Raw genomic sequence first — 16,383 nt, 5'->3', positions numbered from 1 at the left:
ATTTTTCTTTTTAGTTGGAGTCTCATTCTGTCACACAGGCTGGAGTGCAGTGGCACGCACACTCACAGGCACCCCAGTGAGTGTTGACCTGCTGGGCTCCAGCGATCCTTTCGCCTCAGCCTTCTAAGTAGCCAGAACTATAAGCATGCACTACCCTGCCCGGCTAATTTTTTGATATATTATAGAGACAAGGTCTCACCAAGTTGCATAGGCTAGTCTCGAACCCACAGGCTCAGGCAGTCCACTCGCCTCGGCCTCCCAAAGTGTTGGGATCACAGGCTGAGTCATGGAGCCTAGCCGTCACCCTACATTTTAGGGACATCTATCTCTCAGAGTATACAGAGGAGGCAGAGAAGCTCGAGTCTGCAGGCCAGAAGTGAGAAAAGGCAGGTCATGAGGAACCAAAGGGAGAGGAAGAGGTCAGTGGGAAAGGAAAAAGACGGTGTTAACTAAGGAGACTGGGAGAAGAAGAGCCAGGAGTCACCCCAAGTCTCAAAGCAAAGTAAATACAAACCCCATTCTAGAGTCCAGAAGGTAACAGACCGTTTAGTCACTGAGTGGCCCAGGAGGGCAGCTGACGACCACCTGCCCTCCCCCACACTTATCCTTCTTAGGGGACATCCAACCAGGACACAACTGACAATTAGGACAATCAGAGGAATAGAGTGACAGCCCTCCCCGTGACAGGGCTGGAAGACGACTTCTGGGACTCACACTTCCCTACTGTTGTGGCCTTTTGTGTCTCTCACAAAACTCTGATGTTGGAGTCCTAACCCCCAGTCCAGAGTGGTCCCTGACATACGATTGTTCAACTTAATAATTTTTGACTTTACAATGGGTTTATTGGGGTAGTAAATGCATTTTGACTAATGACATTTTCATCTTATGATAGGTTTATCAAGATGTAAACTCTTAAGTTGAGAAGCATCTGTACTTCAGAATATGACTGCAGACCGGGCACAGTGGCTCATGCCTATAATCCCAGCACTCTGGGAGGGAGAGGCAAGAGGACTTCCTGAGCCCAGGGGTTCAAGACTGGCCTGAACAATGTGGTGAGATCTCATCGCTACAATAAATCAAAAAATTAGCTGGGCATGGTGGTGCGCGCCTGTGGTTCCAACTATTTAGAAGGCTGAGGCAGAAAGATCACCTGAGCCCAGCATGCAGAGGCTGTGGTGGCTGTGAACGTGCCACTGCACTCTAGCCTGGGCAACAGAGTGGGCCTCCGACTCAAAAAAAAAGAACAGTCTGAAAATGCACAACCCCATGCTGGTTCTATTTCGTGGTGGGCCTTCAATGTCCACCCCACACATGCTCATAGCAGGTTTCTACTGTGGAATGATGAATATTATTCCCACTTTCAAAGGAGGAACCAATGGCCACAGTCAGGGAGAGTCACACAGTGAGTAAATGACAGACTTGGGATTTGAAGGCAAGTCCTGGCCTGATGGCAGTGAGTCAATGCTCAGCACCATTTGTTCTGTGCTGTCTTCTGAGTTCCCTGTGACTCTGGGGACAGCAGGTCCAGGGCAAAGCCAGATGACACTGGCAGCAAGCTGTCTGCCCACAGAGCGATGGCTCCGGTCTCCAGGATATAAGAGAGATAAATCAGAGAGGGTTCCCTTCTTGGTTTCTCTCCTTTGCCTCCTAACCGGGTGGACACCCAGTTTCACTGTCTAATCCTTTCTGCATCAAAACCCTCCGATCTCACAGATGGCTTTCCACACCTCAGTCAGAGTGATTCTTCTAAAACTTCACTTTCTATTCAATCTTGTACTCAAACCCTCCAATCCCTTCCAGTCTTACCCAGTGCAAAATCCAAATGAGATCCACAGGCCCTACGTGATCTGCCCTCCCTCTCCACCCCTACTCTTTGAACTCGTCTCCTACCACCCTCTAGCTTGTTCATGACTTTCTAAGCCATGCTGTGCTCCCTGATGCTCAGGGAGTGTTCAGGTGCTGCTTGCACTTCACCTTTAAAGGTGTATTCTTGGTGGGTTCTAGAAACATCAGGGTTTGAAAGCAGGTGGCGTCACCACATGGAGAGAAGCAATAAAAGATGATTACAAGACTTGGAGAACATACAGATCAACCTGAGGGATCAGCTTGCATACCTCTGACACAGCGGGAAGTGACCCAAGGTCATTCCTGAGAACTACCTACTGAGATCCATCAAAGATAAGGTGGACCACTTAGGCGGGAGGCAGTGTTCAAATGGAATCACCTTAGGTTTCTACATCAATTTAAAATTTAAAAGCTGAATACTTACAGTTCTGGGTTCAAACGTATACAGAGCTCTGAAGACTTTAACTTGCCCTAAAAAAAGGAGAAAAAAACATTTGATCAATTCTTTCATTTCTGAATTTGCTCTCAATGGCATTCTCTATTATATCCTTCAGAATCCCCTAATTAAAAGTCACGTGATTAAGTAGAACAGAGGATCCCAAAGGCTGGGATGGCTAGGGGGAAGGGGAGATGAGGAGACATTTGTTAAAGGATACAAAGTTACGGCCAGATAGAAGGAATAGGTTCTAGTGCTCTCTATCACTTGGATGACTGTAGTTAACAATAATGTATTATATAGTCTCAAAGAGCTAAGAGGAAAATAATGAATTTCCCAACAAAAGAAAATGATAAAGGTTTGAGATGGCTATGCTAATTGTCTTGATCTGATCACTATACATCGTATGAATCAAAATATCACTATATACCCCATGAATATGTACAATCATTATTTTTCAATTAAACAATTAAATTTAAAAATATGTATTATTTTATATATATTAATGTGAATACATATATAATTATACAAGTAGCAGCAGCAGTAGCAGTTGCTGTTGTTATAAAAACACCGAATAAAGTTTCTCAATACAAAAAAAGTCCATGTGAGGAAGTTATTCTAGAAGTAAGTGCCCTTTCCACATAGGAGACAGTTTTTAAATATTAAGTTACTAGCTACTCCCAGTTACTCACGAGGCAGAGGTGGGAGAATCACTTGAATCTAGAAGCTCAAGACCAGCCTGGACAACATAGTGAGACAGACCCTGTCTCTATTAAAAAAAAAATTTTTTTTTAATTAAAAAGTAGGCTAGGTGCAATGGTTCTCGCCTATAATCTCAGCACTTTGGGAGGCCAAGATGAGAGAACTGTTTGAGTTCAGGAGTTCAAGACCAGCCTAGTCAACAAAGCAACATATCATCCCTGCCCGCTCCCCCGCCAAAAAGTCAGGCATGGTGACACACACCTGTAGTCCCAGCTACTTGGGAGGCTGAGGCAGGAGGATGACCTGAGCCCTGGAGGTCAAGGCTACAATGAGCTGGATCATGCCACTGCACTCCAGCCTGGGTAACAGAGTAAGACTCTGACTCAAAAAATAATAATTTTAAAAATTATTGTTAATACAAGAATGAACACATATCTTTGGGAGATGACTTTGCTTCTTGCTAACAACAGAAGTTATACCATTATTTGTACTTAGGTTCTGTCCTATGCAAGATCTAAGTTTAAAAATATAAAGGTAAGAATCTTAAAAAAATACTTAATGTGACAATCCATACAGGTTTAATATTCTTAAATCAATGCGTTAGAACTTTATATTTTTGGCTGGGCACAGTGGCTCATGCCTATAATCCCAGCACTTTGAGAGGCCGAGGTGAGAGGACTACCCGAGCCCAGGAGTTCAAGACCAGCCTGGGTAACTTGGCAAGACCTCATTTCTATAATAAATCAAGAAAAATTAGCTGGGTGTGGTGGCACACACCTGTAGTTCCAGCTATTTGGAAGGCTGAGGCAGAAGGATCTCCTGAGTCCAGCAGGTTGAGGCTGCAGTGGCCGTGAGCGTGCCACTGTATTCCAGCCTGGGAGACAGAGTAAGACACTGACTCAAAAAAAAATTTTTTAAAAATATTTTCTAGAAGAAAAGCAAATACCATGGAGGGAGTAAAAAAGGACTTGTTGGAGAAATCTGTAACTCTCTTAAGTTCCAAAACAGAGAAGAAGGTGTAACAACCAAGCAGTAAGGTCACATTCATGAGAATTGTCCTCCATTCTATCAAATATTTTCTCTCTTTATACTCTACATTTTCTTTCTTTCTTTTTTTTTTTTGAGTTGGAGTCTTACTCTGTCACCCAGGCTCCCGGCCACTGCAGCCTTGACCTGCTGGGTTCAGATGGTCCTTCCACCTCAGCCTTCCAAGTAGCTGGAACTACAGGTACGAGCCACCACGCCCGGCTAATTTTTTGATTTATTGTATAGATGAGGTCTCACCAAGTTGCCCAGGCTGGTCTCGAACCCGCAAACTCAGGCAATCCTCTCACCTCAGCCTCCTAAAGTGCTGGGATTATAGGCGTGAGCCACCGCGCCTGGCCCATATGCTACATTTTCATAATATTCTGATTATAATCACTGATTTGCTGGCCTGTCTCATCTAACTTGTTCAATTTCCCAGCACTAACTGGCACATAGTATAAACCTAATAAATGTCTGCTAAATGAGTATGGTCATCCCTCAGTATCCGAGGGGGATAGGTTTTAGGACCTCTCTAGATACCAAAATCCGTAGATACCCAAGTCCCTTTATATAAAATGGGGTAGTATTTGCACATACACACATCCTCCTATATACTTGAAATCATCTCTAGGTTACTTATAATACCTAATACAATGTAAATCTGATATAAATAGTTGTATACTGTATTTATTTGTGTTGTTTTTATTGTTGTATTATTATTTTTAATTGTTTTTTTTTCCTGAATAGTTCTGATCCACAGTTGCTTGAACTCATGGATACACAAGCCTGACTATATGTAAAAGAACAAACAAGCTCAACAATATAGGAAAAAGTCTACAGACAGCCAAAAAATCTGTCATATGTTTTTATGACAGACTTAGAAGAAACATAAAAACAGAAGGACTATCTATTTAAAAGGTGATAGTTTGGTTTCAGTGCCAGAGGAAGCTTTACAGAACCATCTAGAACAAGCACATCATTTAGAGCAGTGGCCTCCAAGGTGGGATGCAGGACTACTTAAGACATTATTTACATTTCATCTTATTTTTTTCCATTACTGTTTCAACATATTTTATACCATTACAGCATAAAATAATCACACACAACTTATATATTCGCAGACATTTATAGAATATGAGCATTCAAAAGCCTTTTGCTGATAGACTATAAGCATTAAGAAGACAGGGTTTTTTTTGTTGTTCTATGAATGAGATATATAAGTGCCTGGTACATAGGAAGCACTGAATAATAATTTGCTGAATAAATGAAGAATGGATGAATAAAGAAATGAATAGAGCCGGGTGCGGGCTCACACCTATAATCCCAGCATTTTGGGAGAAGGAGGCAAGAAGAAGGGTTCGAGACCAGCCTGGGCAACCTAAAAAATTAGCCGGGCATGGTGGCGCACACCTGTGGTTCCAGCTACTTGGAAGGCTGAGGCAGAAGGATTGCCTGGGCCCAGCAGTCGAGGGTGCGGTGGCCAGGAGTGTGTCACTGCACTCCAGCCTGGGTGACAGATTGAGACTCCAACTAAAAATAAATAAATAAATGTAATTTTTACTTAATAAAAAAAGAATGCTACAGACAGAGCCACAGACACTGACGTGGAAATGAGTCTACCAAGAAAGATAATAGAGCAGTAAGTCAAGTACTATCCTGTTTATGTTAACAACGCATGCACACACACACACACACACACACACACACACACACACACACACACACACTCACTCTTGAATGAAAGCACACACGGGGGCCCATCACATTCTGCTATACATTTACTGTTTACACTCATTGCACTGAGCACATATTACTGTTATAATCATATAATGAAAACTATAGAGTGTGATTTGGGGTGGGGAGAGGAATCATTAACATCTTAACAGAGAAGAACAGCTCAGATCCCCCGTTACTTAGTGTGTCTACAAGAAAACACTAGTTTTACCGTCAGACTTCCAGTGCCACATGTCTCCTGCTCTACTAGAGGGAGATTAACAGGCACACACAAAAGGGAAAATTTTTTTGTGTTTGGAGCTTGCTTTTTACCCACACCCACACAGACTGGAGAAAGAAAATACCAAGCGGAAGGAGGAGCTGCCGGGAGAAATACAGTATTTTCTGCTGACTTGATCGTCTCTCTGAGAGGGGAGATTAGTTACCTTGATTACTCCGAACTTTCCAAAGAGAAGTTACACAAGGAAGCAGTCCACTTGTGACCAAAATCAATTATGATAGAACTTTCTTGTTCCTTTGAGAGAGGGCTGCAATGAGATATGTTATGGCTAATTTTGGAAACAAGATCCAAAGCCAACTAAACAGGCTTGGGTTAAATTCAACAAAAATTAAAGAACCTGAAAACAAATACATGGCGTGTAAGTAAATCATTGATTTTTATAATAGTATCTTCTGTGACTGTCTTACTTAAAATGTTCACACTGAAAGGAAATGAGAGATTTACTTGCATTTTGATTTATACGAAACACTGAACAGCAGGCAACTCCCCAGGCTGTTATGCTAAAGAGCATTCTCTCTGTTGTGAAAAACACTTTCAGGCCGGGTAGGCATGGTGGTTCACACCTGTGATCCTGCACTTTGGGAGGCCAAGGCAAGAGGACTGCCTGAGCCTAAGGGTTCAAGACCAGCCAGGGCAACTTGGTGAGACCTCGTCTCTACAATAAATCAAAAAATTAACCGGACATGGTACCACACGCCTGTAGTTACAGCTACCTGGAGGGCTGAGGCAGAAGGATTACCCAAGCCCAGTAGGTTGAGGCTGAGGTGACTGCATCACTCCAGCCTGGGCGACAAAGTGAGACTCCAACTGAAGAAAAGAAAACCCTTTCACATACACAATCCTTTGTACTACTTAGGGTTGAGACATTAGCCTTTTGTGGATCCCTTTTAATCCCTACATTATAAAAGTTCTGGGCCTTAATTTATTCCATTTTCAAACTGTAGAAATGAAAGAAGGCAATAGAAATAGCCCTAGAATATTTTTTAAAAGCATAAAAAAGCACAGGTAACTTTCATGATTACAGTTTAACGACCCTGAAGTCTCTCAAAAGAACAATAATCAATAATACTTGATCCACCAATCATGTTTACATTATACTTAATTCAACTTTGAGCAATGTTCTGTAGGTCTATAAGTTTATAGAGTATTGAGAGGAGGAAATCAGGATACTCTGTGCTTCTACATCTTCTTTGCAAACATTCTTTTAAAAAAAAACAGTAAATATATTAATAGATCAAGGGCAAGCACTGATCAATTTCAAATCTACACGTTCTTGTATATGCAAAGAGGTTAAATTTGATACCTTCTTCAATCTCCCTCAAATTTGATCATTTTCTTATCAAAGTCTAATTACTTGTAACAATCAGAGAAAGCATGACCTGAAATCACTCTGGAATTCACCCAGATTCAGGCAGACTTAAGAGAATCTTTTGTCTGCTTTAGGGGAATCTCCCATGAACCACTATGTGGTCAGCATTATGAACAGGGCTGGTCTCCTTAGAGCAGCAAGATAAGCAAATTCCCATCACAGCAGGCATCTGCTGGCTCTGACTTCATGGACTCCTCACCTTGTCAGCTCTCCAACCCCACCCTGCCCCTAAAGAGAAGGGTGAACCTTCTATTCACTAACCAAACCCTGTATTTTCCTCTGGGGTTGGGCAGACCCCAGACTTCAATAAATGAATCCTTGTCCTTGGCGAGTGAGTCACAGCTAAAGTAGAGGGAGGGACTCTGAACAACGTCTTTTACAGAAAAAGGGAAGAAAAAATTCTGCTTCTGAGCTATGCAAACAGAATCAGTTGTACCTCTGAAGCACTGAAACAGCGAAACAGCACTTAGAAGGATTTGGGGCCCACAGATCTGAACATGGAATTCTAACCTATTTTATTCTCTGTTGGTGAAGAAGTAGAGGAGAAGCTTCTAGAAAAAGCCACTCAGGCAGCATTAAAAGGGACAGATGTACAATAAACAGCAAGAGGAATAACTATTCCAAATACCAGACCTTAGTTATCTGTAATAGATGGTCTATTTCATTTACCTTCTATTTCATCTACATTCTCCTTAAGAATGCTGAAAATTAGATGGGCTTCATTTAAAATGGTATAACAATGACTACAAACCCAATATTGATTGCTAAAATGAAAAATACTGACAATGGGATAAATAAACTGTGGTATATTCAGACAACAGAATATTATTTAGTACTAAAAATAAATGAGCCATCAAGCCATAAAAAGGCACGCAGAAACCTTAAGTGCATATTACTAAGTGAAAGAAGTCCATCTGAAAAGGCTACATAGTGTATGATTACAACTGTACAACATTCTGGAAAAGGCAAATCTAAGGAGACAGTAAAAAGGTCAGTGAGTGTGTTGTCAGGGGCCAAGGGCCCAGGGGAGGAAGGAATGAACAGACAGAGCATAGAGGATGTTTAGGGCAGTGAAACTACTCTATGATATTCTAATAGTGGACACATGTCATTACACACCTATCCAAATTCACAGGAAGAAAATCAAGGCACAGTGGCTCAAGCCTATAATCCCAGCACTTTGGGAGGTTGAGGTAAGAGGATTGTGAGTCCACGAGTTCGAGAACAGCCTGGGCAATTTCATAAAACCTCATTTCTACAATAAATCAGAAAATTAGCTGGGCGTGGCAGCGCATGCCTGTAGTTCTGTCCTGGCTACAGGAAGGCTGACGCAGAAGTATCATCGAGGCTGTAGTGGCCATGAGCGTGTCACTGCACTCCAGCCTGGGTGACTGAGTGAGACTCCAACTCAAAAAAAGAAAAGGCCAGGCTTGGTGGCTCAGTCTGTAAACCCAGCACTTTGGGAGGCCGAGGCAAGTGGATTGCCCGAGCCCGTGGTTTCGAGACCAGCCTGGGCAACTTGGCGAGACCTCGTCTCTACAAAAAAATCAAAAATAAACTGGGCATGGTAGCAAGTGTCTGTAGTTCCAGCTACTTGGAAGGCTGAGGCGGAAGGATTGCCAGAACCCAGCAGGTCGATGCTGGGGTGGCCGTGAGTGTACTCGTGGTCAATTCTAACAAAAGTACCATTCCGGTGGAGGATATCGATAATGGGGATGGAGGGGTGGTCTACACATATAAGGAGGGAGGGAGGAGATGGGAATGTCTGTATCTTTCACTCAATTTGACTGTGAACCTAAAACTGCTTTAAAAAATAGACTATTGATTTAAAAAAATACTGACAATGCTAAGTGTTAACAAAAATATAGGACAACTGGGGTTTTCAAAACCTGCCAGTGGGAATGTAAACTAGTATAGTCACTATGGAAAACTGTTCGGCAGTAGCATGAATTCATCTTTCACAAATCTTAACAAGCCTTTGAGGTTCTAATTACATTATATGGAAAGGAACATAACTAGAAAACCCTCTCCAGCATCTTTTGTAGAGCTGAAATACTCCACATAAAAATAGCCCCGCACCAACTGTCTCACTACTTCAGAATACAGTGAGTCTCAACATTTTTAAACTTCAGGTCATGAACTACTAGTAGACTGAGAAACTAATTAAATTGTTTTTTTAAAAATTAAATGAAGGCCGGGTGCAGTGGCTCAAATCTGTAATCCTAGCACTTTGGGAGACCGAGGCAAGAGGATTGCCTGAGCCCACAGATTCAAAATCAGCCTGGGCAACATGGTGAGACCGCGTCTCTACATTAAAAAAAGAAAATTAGCCAGGTATGGTAGCACACACCTGTAGTTCTAGCTGCTTGGAAGGCTGAGGCAGAAGGATCGCCTGAGCTCAGAGGTCGAGGCTGTGGTGGCCATGAGTATGCCACTGCACTCAAGCCTGAGTGAGTGAGACTCCTACTCAAAAAAAAAAAAAAAAAAATTAAATGTGACAGAAAAGAACAGAGTACACTGAATATAACAGAAGTACTTAAGGCTTTGTGAAATTTTTGCTTCATTGGAAATGGACAGGTAGGTGGATAAATATTATTTAAGAATCTTAATAAGTGGACATTTTTGGCCTAACGCCAAATAGGTAAGTTTTTGGTTTTTTTTTTTTTTTTTGAGTTGGAGTTTCTCACTCCATCGTCCAGGCTGGAGTGCAGTGTGGCATGTTCACGGTCACCCCAGTGTTGACATGCTGGGCTCCGGCGACCCTTCCGCCTCAGTCTTCCAAGTAGCCAGAACTACAGGTGTGCGCTACCACGCCCAGCTAATTTTATGATTTATTGAAGAGACGAGGTCTCACCATGTTGCCCAGGCTGGTCTCAAACCCGTGGGCTCAGGCAAACCACTTGCCTCGGCCTCCCAAAGTACTGGGATTACAGGCTGAGCCACTGAGCCCGGCCAATAGTATTAAAGTGTTAAAATCAATATTTGCCAAAACCAACTGTGGCCTTCACAGAATGAAATACTGGGATACAAAAATAAATATGAAGCCACTGCCTTGCTTGACTGTGGTGTGGCCATGTGCTCTTTGAGATATGGCTGTCGCCATGCTTCCTGGCTTTGGTGCCTCCCCTACCTTGGGGAGGTGAATCTCCTCTCTCTCTTACTTTTAAATAAATTATATTAATAAATAAATAAATATGAAAGTTTATACAAAAAATTAGTTATGATTACAATCTTATTAAAATTCCAACTTAGGCCAGGTATGGTAGTTCACACCTGTAACCCCAACACTTTGGGAGGCAGAGGCAGAAGGACTGCTGGAGCCCTGGAGTTTGAAATCAGCCTAGGCAACATAGCAAAACCTCATCTCTGTAAAAAATTTAATAAATGAGCTGGGCGTGGTGGTGGCCTGTAGTCCCAGCCACCTGGAAGGCTGAGGCAGAAGGACTGCCTGAGCCCAGGAGGTCGAAGCTGTGGTGAGCTGTGACTGTGCCACTGCACTCCAGCCTGGATGACAGAGTGAGACCCCAACTCAAAAATAATAATAAATAAATAATTCCAGTAGACTCATTATTAAAGTTTTGTATGAAAGGGTAGGAACCATAATCTCTTGGCACTAGTAACTGCAGCCTAATGGGACTTTTATAAAACCAGATGCTCTCTCTAAAATGAGGTCTGTGGAAATGCAAGACATTTCCGCAGTAGCTCTGCTAGTGTAGCTACTGACTGCAGTGATAGGGCCAGCACATAAGTAAACTATCCTTCCTCCTTAATAGCAACTGACTGAGGTCAAGACTTATCTCCTCTCCATCTTTTGAGCTTGAAGATTTTTTTTTCCTTTTTTGAGTCAGAGTCTCACTCTGTCACCCAGGCTGGAGTAGTGCAGTGGCATGCTGTTCATGGCCACCACAGCCTTGAACTGCTGGGCTCAGGTGATCCTTACGCCTCAGCCTTCCAAGTAGTTGGAATTACAGGCACGTGCCACCAAGTCCAGCTAATTTTTTTTAAATTTATTGTAGAGACGAGGTCTCGCCATGCTGCTCAGGTTGGCCTCAACTCATGAGTTTAGGCAATCCTCTTGCCTCTGCCTCCCAAAGTGCTGGGATTATAGGCATGAGTCACTGTCCCAGGCGAAGATTTTCTTAATGATGGTGATGCAATTTCACTGAAGGTAGTCCCACAAAAAATACAGTAGCTTCACCAAGATTATTAGTAATCACACTCTCATAACATTAATTACCAATCTAGACCTATAGTTTTTACTCTTTAATAATTTTTGTACTTACAATTCACAGTCTCACAATCAATACGTTTATTTTTCCAATATGCATTATATTTTCAACGGAATTTCAATATATACAGCACAATGTATGAGGCACACATTCCAAAAAAATTACATTCAGAGTACTTATCTGTTTTTTTTTTCTTTTTAATTTTTATTTTAAAGATACGGGGTACAATTCAGGGTATACAAATGGTTGTTGTACAGGTAAAGTTTGGGCCTCACGCTGGTCCCCACTTCACCTGGTTTGAGGTCAGGTACCCTTATGGATAAAGTGTTCACTCCCCATCCCCTGTATTTTCCCACTACTGCCAATCCCTTTCTTATAGTATTATGATAATTGTTCAGGGTCTACTTATGAGTGAGAACATGTGGTACTCAGTTCTTTGTTTCTGTGATAGATCACTGAGTATTATGGACTCTAAGTCCATCCGAGTTGCTGCAAGGTTCATAATTTTGTCCTTTACCTGTTTTTCAAAGTGAATATTAAGGTAACAATAATTGCATATGGCATGATTATCTGCATTACTAGTGGTGCTACAACGATCAGGCATAAATGATACAAAGGCCCTTTAATGTCTGTCCATATTGTCACAGTCCCTAGAGAAGGGTATGACAAGGTTGCAAGCGCCCCTGTATATTCCTGAACAATATTCCTGAGCGCTAATAAAAAGTGTGTTTCCCCTCATCTCCTATGCACTGCCGGTAAGTAGCTTCAGGGGATCCTTGATTTCCCTGTAGCCTGTGCCCCATCAACTGAAAGATGTAAATATCCTTTTACTCCCTTTTCTGAGTGGTTACAGGTTTGAATAAGATAATATTAATGTAATCATAAGCCTTGTGAATTATATAACGTTTGTATCAACGTAATCATAAGCTTTGTGATTTGTATAACTTTTGTGTAATACACGAAGCCTTAGGCCCCTTACTCTACAGCAAGCTTGATTAAAAAGCTTCTGCTGGCCCTACTGATAAAAGCTATGAGATATCTCTGATACCTGGCACCAGGAAATATAGTCCCAAAAATGTCACTTTTATGTCAATAAGTGGGGCTGAAACTCGAGTTCTATACAATGGTCTGCTGGTCACGTGGCTAATGTATAGGTACTAACAATAGTTACTAACAAATCTGGACTATAAAAGTGAACTGTAAAAGCCTGGAGGGAGAGTAGAACCATTTTGAAAGACCTTGAGTCTGGCTCTGTTCCCTGGATTCGAACTCAGAAATAAACTTCTTTCTATTAGTTCCCTGCCCCTTTGGTTTACTGGTATCAAGGGGTACAGTCGAGCATTACTAGGACCACAACATAATGATTACCCTGCAATCTATAGTCCTTGCTCAAGTAGAAGTCTTAGTGTGCCACAAATAGCACTGAATTAGCTATTCTACTCTTTGACCAGTCAGCCAAAACTGAATGGCAGATTTTGGAAGAAATTTAAGGCTAAGGTGAACTTCTGTGTACGCCTATGGTCCTGCGTGTATATACATTTTCATGTACTGGATCATTAAGAAAAATACATGTCTCATTGAAAATCAAGGTCTAACAAGTTTGGAAGTCACTGCTCTACTAGACTGTCTAATTAAATTATGGATTTGCTATAGGACCCTAAAAAGAGTAAGTTTGTTACTCTATATAAGTAATATTTGCCTACTTTGTGAATTTCAGAAGTTCATGCATGTATAAAAAACAGTATTTTCCCATCTCCCTCAAAACCTGATAATTGCAACCAATCTTAGCGATCTCAAAAAGAAAGAAGAGGTGGAGAATTATTAGATCAAGAATCATGGAAAATAAGAATTTACTACATACATATTTTTCTTACATTTGTCTAAAAGCATCTAGGAAGTAATAATCTTCTAATTTATATCCTGTGGGTATTTTAAAAAAACATGTCACTGCTATCCTCAGGGTAAGTAAAAGTATAATGTTAATTCTACTAGGCATATTTAAATTATTCAATTAAAATATACATGATGGAACAGGATGTTTTCTGCTCAAAAACAAAACAGGAGTCCATGTGATGGTATCCAAGAGCCAAGGCCATCGTTTTTTTGATTTCTGGGGTGATAGAAAACAGCTGTGCTCTGTCGGGTTGACTGGGGCTCCCCTGGGCCTGGTGGATTCCAACATCCATAAAGGAGGTGATTAGCTCAGAACAGGCTTCTTGGCCCAGATCTCTATTGGTGTCATTTCACAAAACCCACTACTCTTCAAAATAAAAAGGCTACAATCGTTGGAAAGAAAATCATATTGTGAGCATAGCAATACTCAAGAGTTTCTGATGCAATGAATATGATTCTTCTCTCACCTTTATATTCTTCGACTAATTAAATCAAATTTGATTCTATTTGCACATACACCTTTAAAGAATACAGCTAAAAGAAAAGTCTATGAACATGGCTTTCATTTCCCCTCTTCCCTGCCACTCCCCCTATCCAATCCCCCCAAAAACACTTAAAGAATTTAAAACGTGTCTTGATTTCAGCTGCAGGAATGGCCAACTCTTAAAAACAGTAGCCAGTGTGTTTTCTGACAAGAGGGTTCTGTTTATTAACAGTGTGCCTTTCTAATCCATTTTTTCCTTTATTTTTCAGTGCCTTTTAGCAAACTTGGTTATTTTATATTTTGAGGGATCATACCTATCAGTTAATTTTATTTTTACTCCACTGTATCACATAAAAATCCCAAAGAGCCGGGTTTAAAATATCAAATGACAAGCTCTTTGTCAACTATGTCCTGACTGGGTAAAAATCAGAAAGGGAGCAACAGTTCCTAAAAACCTTTTATTCCAGGACAAACGGCTTTCAAAGACAGTTTAAGGAGAGCCCTCCCACCCCGAAACAATGAAAGAAAACTCTTTATTTCAGTTCTTGGGAAGTCAAAAAAAAAAAGGCCACCCTGGTCATGCCACCTTCTGCAAAAGGCAAAATCAGTCCAAGGACTGACCCACGATGGCAATGCCTGTTTTTGTATGACTTCTGAGATAAGAATGGTTTTATGTTTTTGTTTTGTTTTGAGTTGGGGTCTTACTCTATCCCAGGCTGGTATATAGTGGCATGTTCATGGCTCACCACAGTCTTGACATCCTGAGCTCAAAAATCCTCCCACCTCAGCCTCCCTAGTAGCTGAGACTATAGGCACATGCCACCACATCCGGCCAACTTTTTGGTTTTTTGTAGAGATGAAGTCTTGCTATGTTGCCCAGGCTGGTCTCAAACCCCTGGGATCCTCCTGCCACAGCCTTCTAAAGTGCTGGGATTACAGGTGGTTTTACATTTTTAAACAGATGGGAGAAAAATAAAAAGAAAAATAATGTTTCATGACACATGAAGATGATTTGAAATTCAAACTGTCATGTCTGTGAATGAAATTTTATTGGAACACAGTCATTCATTTGCTTATTGTCTGTGGCTGGTCTCACATTAAACAATGGGAGAGTTGAGAAGTTTCAACAGAGACCATAAGTGGCCCACACAGCCCCAAATATTTACTATCTGGTCTTTTGCAGATAATGTTTGCTAACCCCTATCCTGAGGTCCCCTTTTCCTGTACATAACAAGTCAAACAAAAGAAGCATGATGCCACAGCATGAAGAACTATAGCTCCAAATCCAACTCTCATTGACCCCAAAACCCATCCGGGTCATGGCCTCCTCCCATACAATGGGTTGGGTAAATTATTCCATATATATAATTGAAGACAGAAAATTCTTTTTTTGTTTTGTTTTTTTTTTTGAGTTGGAGTCTTACTCTGTTGACAAGCTGGAGTGCAGTGGCATGCTCACAGCCACCGCAGGCTCTACCTGCCTCAGCCTTCCAAGTAGCTGGAACCACAGGCAAGTGTCACCATGCCTGACTAATTTTTTATTGTAGAGACAAGGTCTCGCTAGGTTGCCCAGGCTGATCTCGAACCCCTGGACTCAGACAATCCTCTCACCTCTGCCTCCCAAAGTGCTGGGATTACAGGTGTGAGCGATCGCACCCAGAGAAATTTCTTTGACACTAACCTCTTTAATCCAAAACTAAATTACCCTCCTAAGCTCACAGTTACAGGCCATTTATTATGGGGCCAGACACCATGCAAAACACTAACTTAATCTTCAAAACAATCTTGTGACATAAATACTTTATTCATCCTATTTTACAGCTGGGGAAATTGAGGTTAGAGAGGGTACAGATTCACCTGGGTAGGGAGTGGCAACAAAGAGACCAGGACAGATCCACCTGGGTAGGAAATGGGCAACAAAGAGGCTTAAACTCAGGGCATCTGGTTCTAAAGCCGGTGTTCTGAGTACGCTGAACACCGCCTGGAGAGATCTGAGCTTTTAATGCCAGCACCCAGGGACTACAATTACACTAAACAAGTTGATATACATGAAATATTGAGTGCAGTTTCAGGCATTCCTGATGTGTTGTATGTGCTCATAAATGTTAGCTATGGGCCAGGAGTGGTGTTCACGCCTGTAAGCCCAGCACTTTGGGAAGCCAAGGCGAGAGGACTTCCTGAGCCCAGGGTTTCGAGACCAGCCTGAGCAATTTGGTGAGCCCTCCTCTCTACAATAAATCAAGAAAAATTAGCCAGGCATGGTGGTACACGCTGAGGCAGAAGGATCACCTGAGCCCAGTAGGTTGAGGCTGTGGTAGCCATGAGCATGCCACTGCACTCCAGCCTGGGCAACAGAGATTCCCTGACTATAAAAAAAAAAAAAAA

At 41.7% G+C, this 16,383-nt stretch overlaps 1 protein-coding gene across 1 annotated transcript in view; it reads right to left on the bottom strand.

The window, feature by feature from the left end:
* The window catches only part of OSTF1 (osteoclast stimulating factor 1), a 57,627-nt gene that overhangs the window by 35,491 nt on the left and 5,753 nt on the right, over positions 1 to 16,383 (bottom strand). The window contains exon 2 of the mRNA XM_008074371.1: positions 2,270 to 2,316. Coding sequence (XP_008072562.1) covers positions 2,270 to 2,316 — 47 coding nt within the window. The remainder of the gene's footprint in view (positions 1 to 2,269; positions 2,317 to 16,383) is intronic.

This window comes from Carlito syrichta, unplaced genomic scaffold, assembly GCF_000164805.1.
Source record: "Carlito syrichta isolate Samal-C Ts95f unplaced genomic scaffold, Tarsius_syrichta-2.0.1 Scaffold316420, whole genome shotgun sequence".
In the NCBI taxonomy this organism is placed as follows: domain Eukaryota; kingdom Metazoa; phylum Chordata; class Mammalia; order Primates; family Tarsiidae; genus Carlito; species Carlito syrichta.
This window is presented reverse-complemented; position numbering and strand designations above follow the sequence as displayed.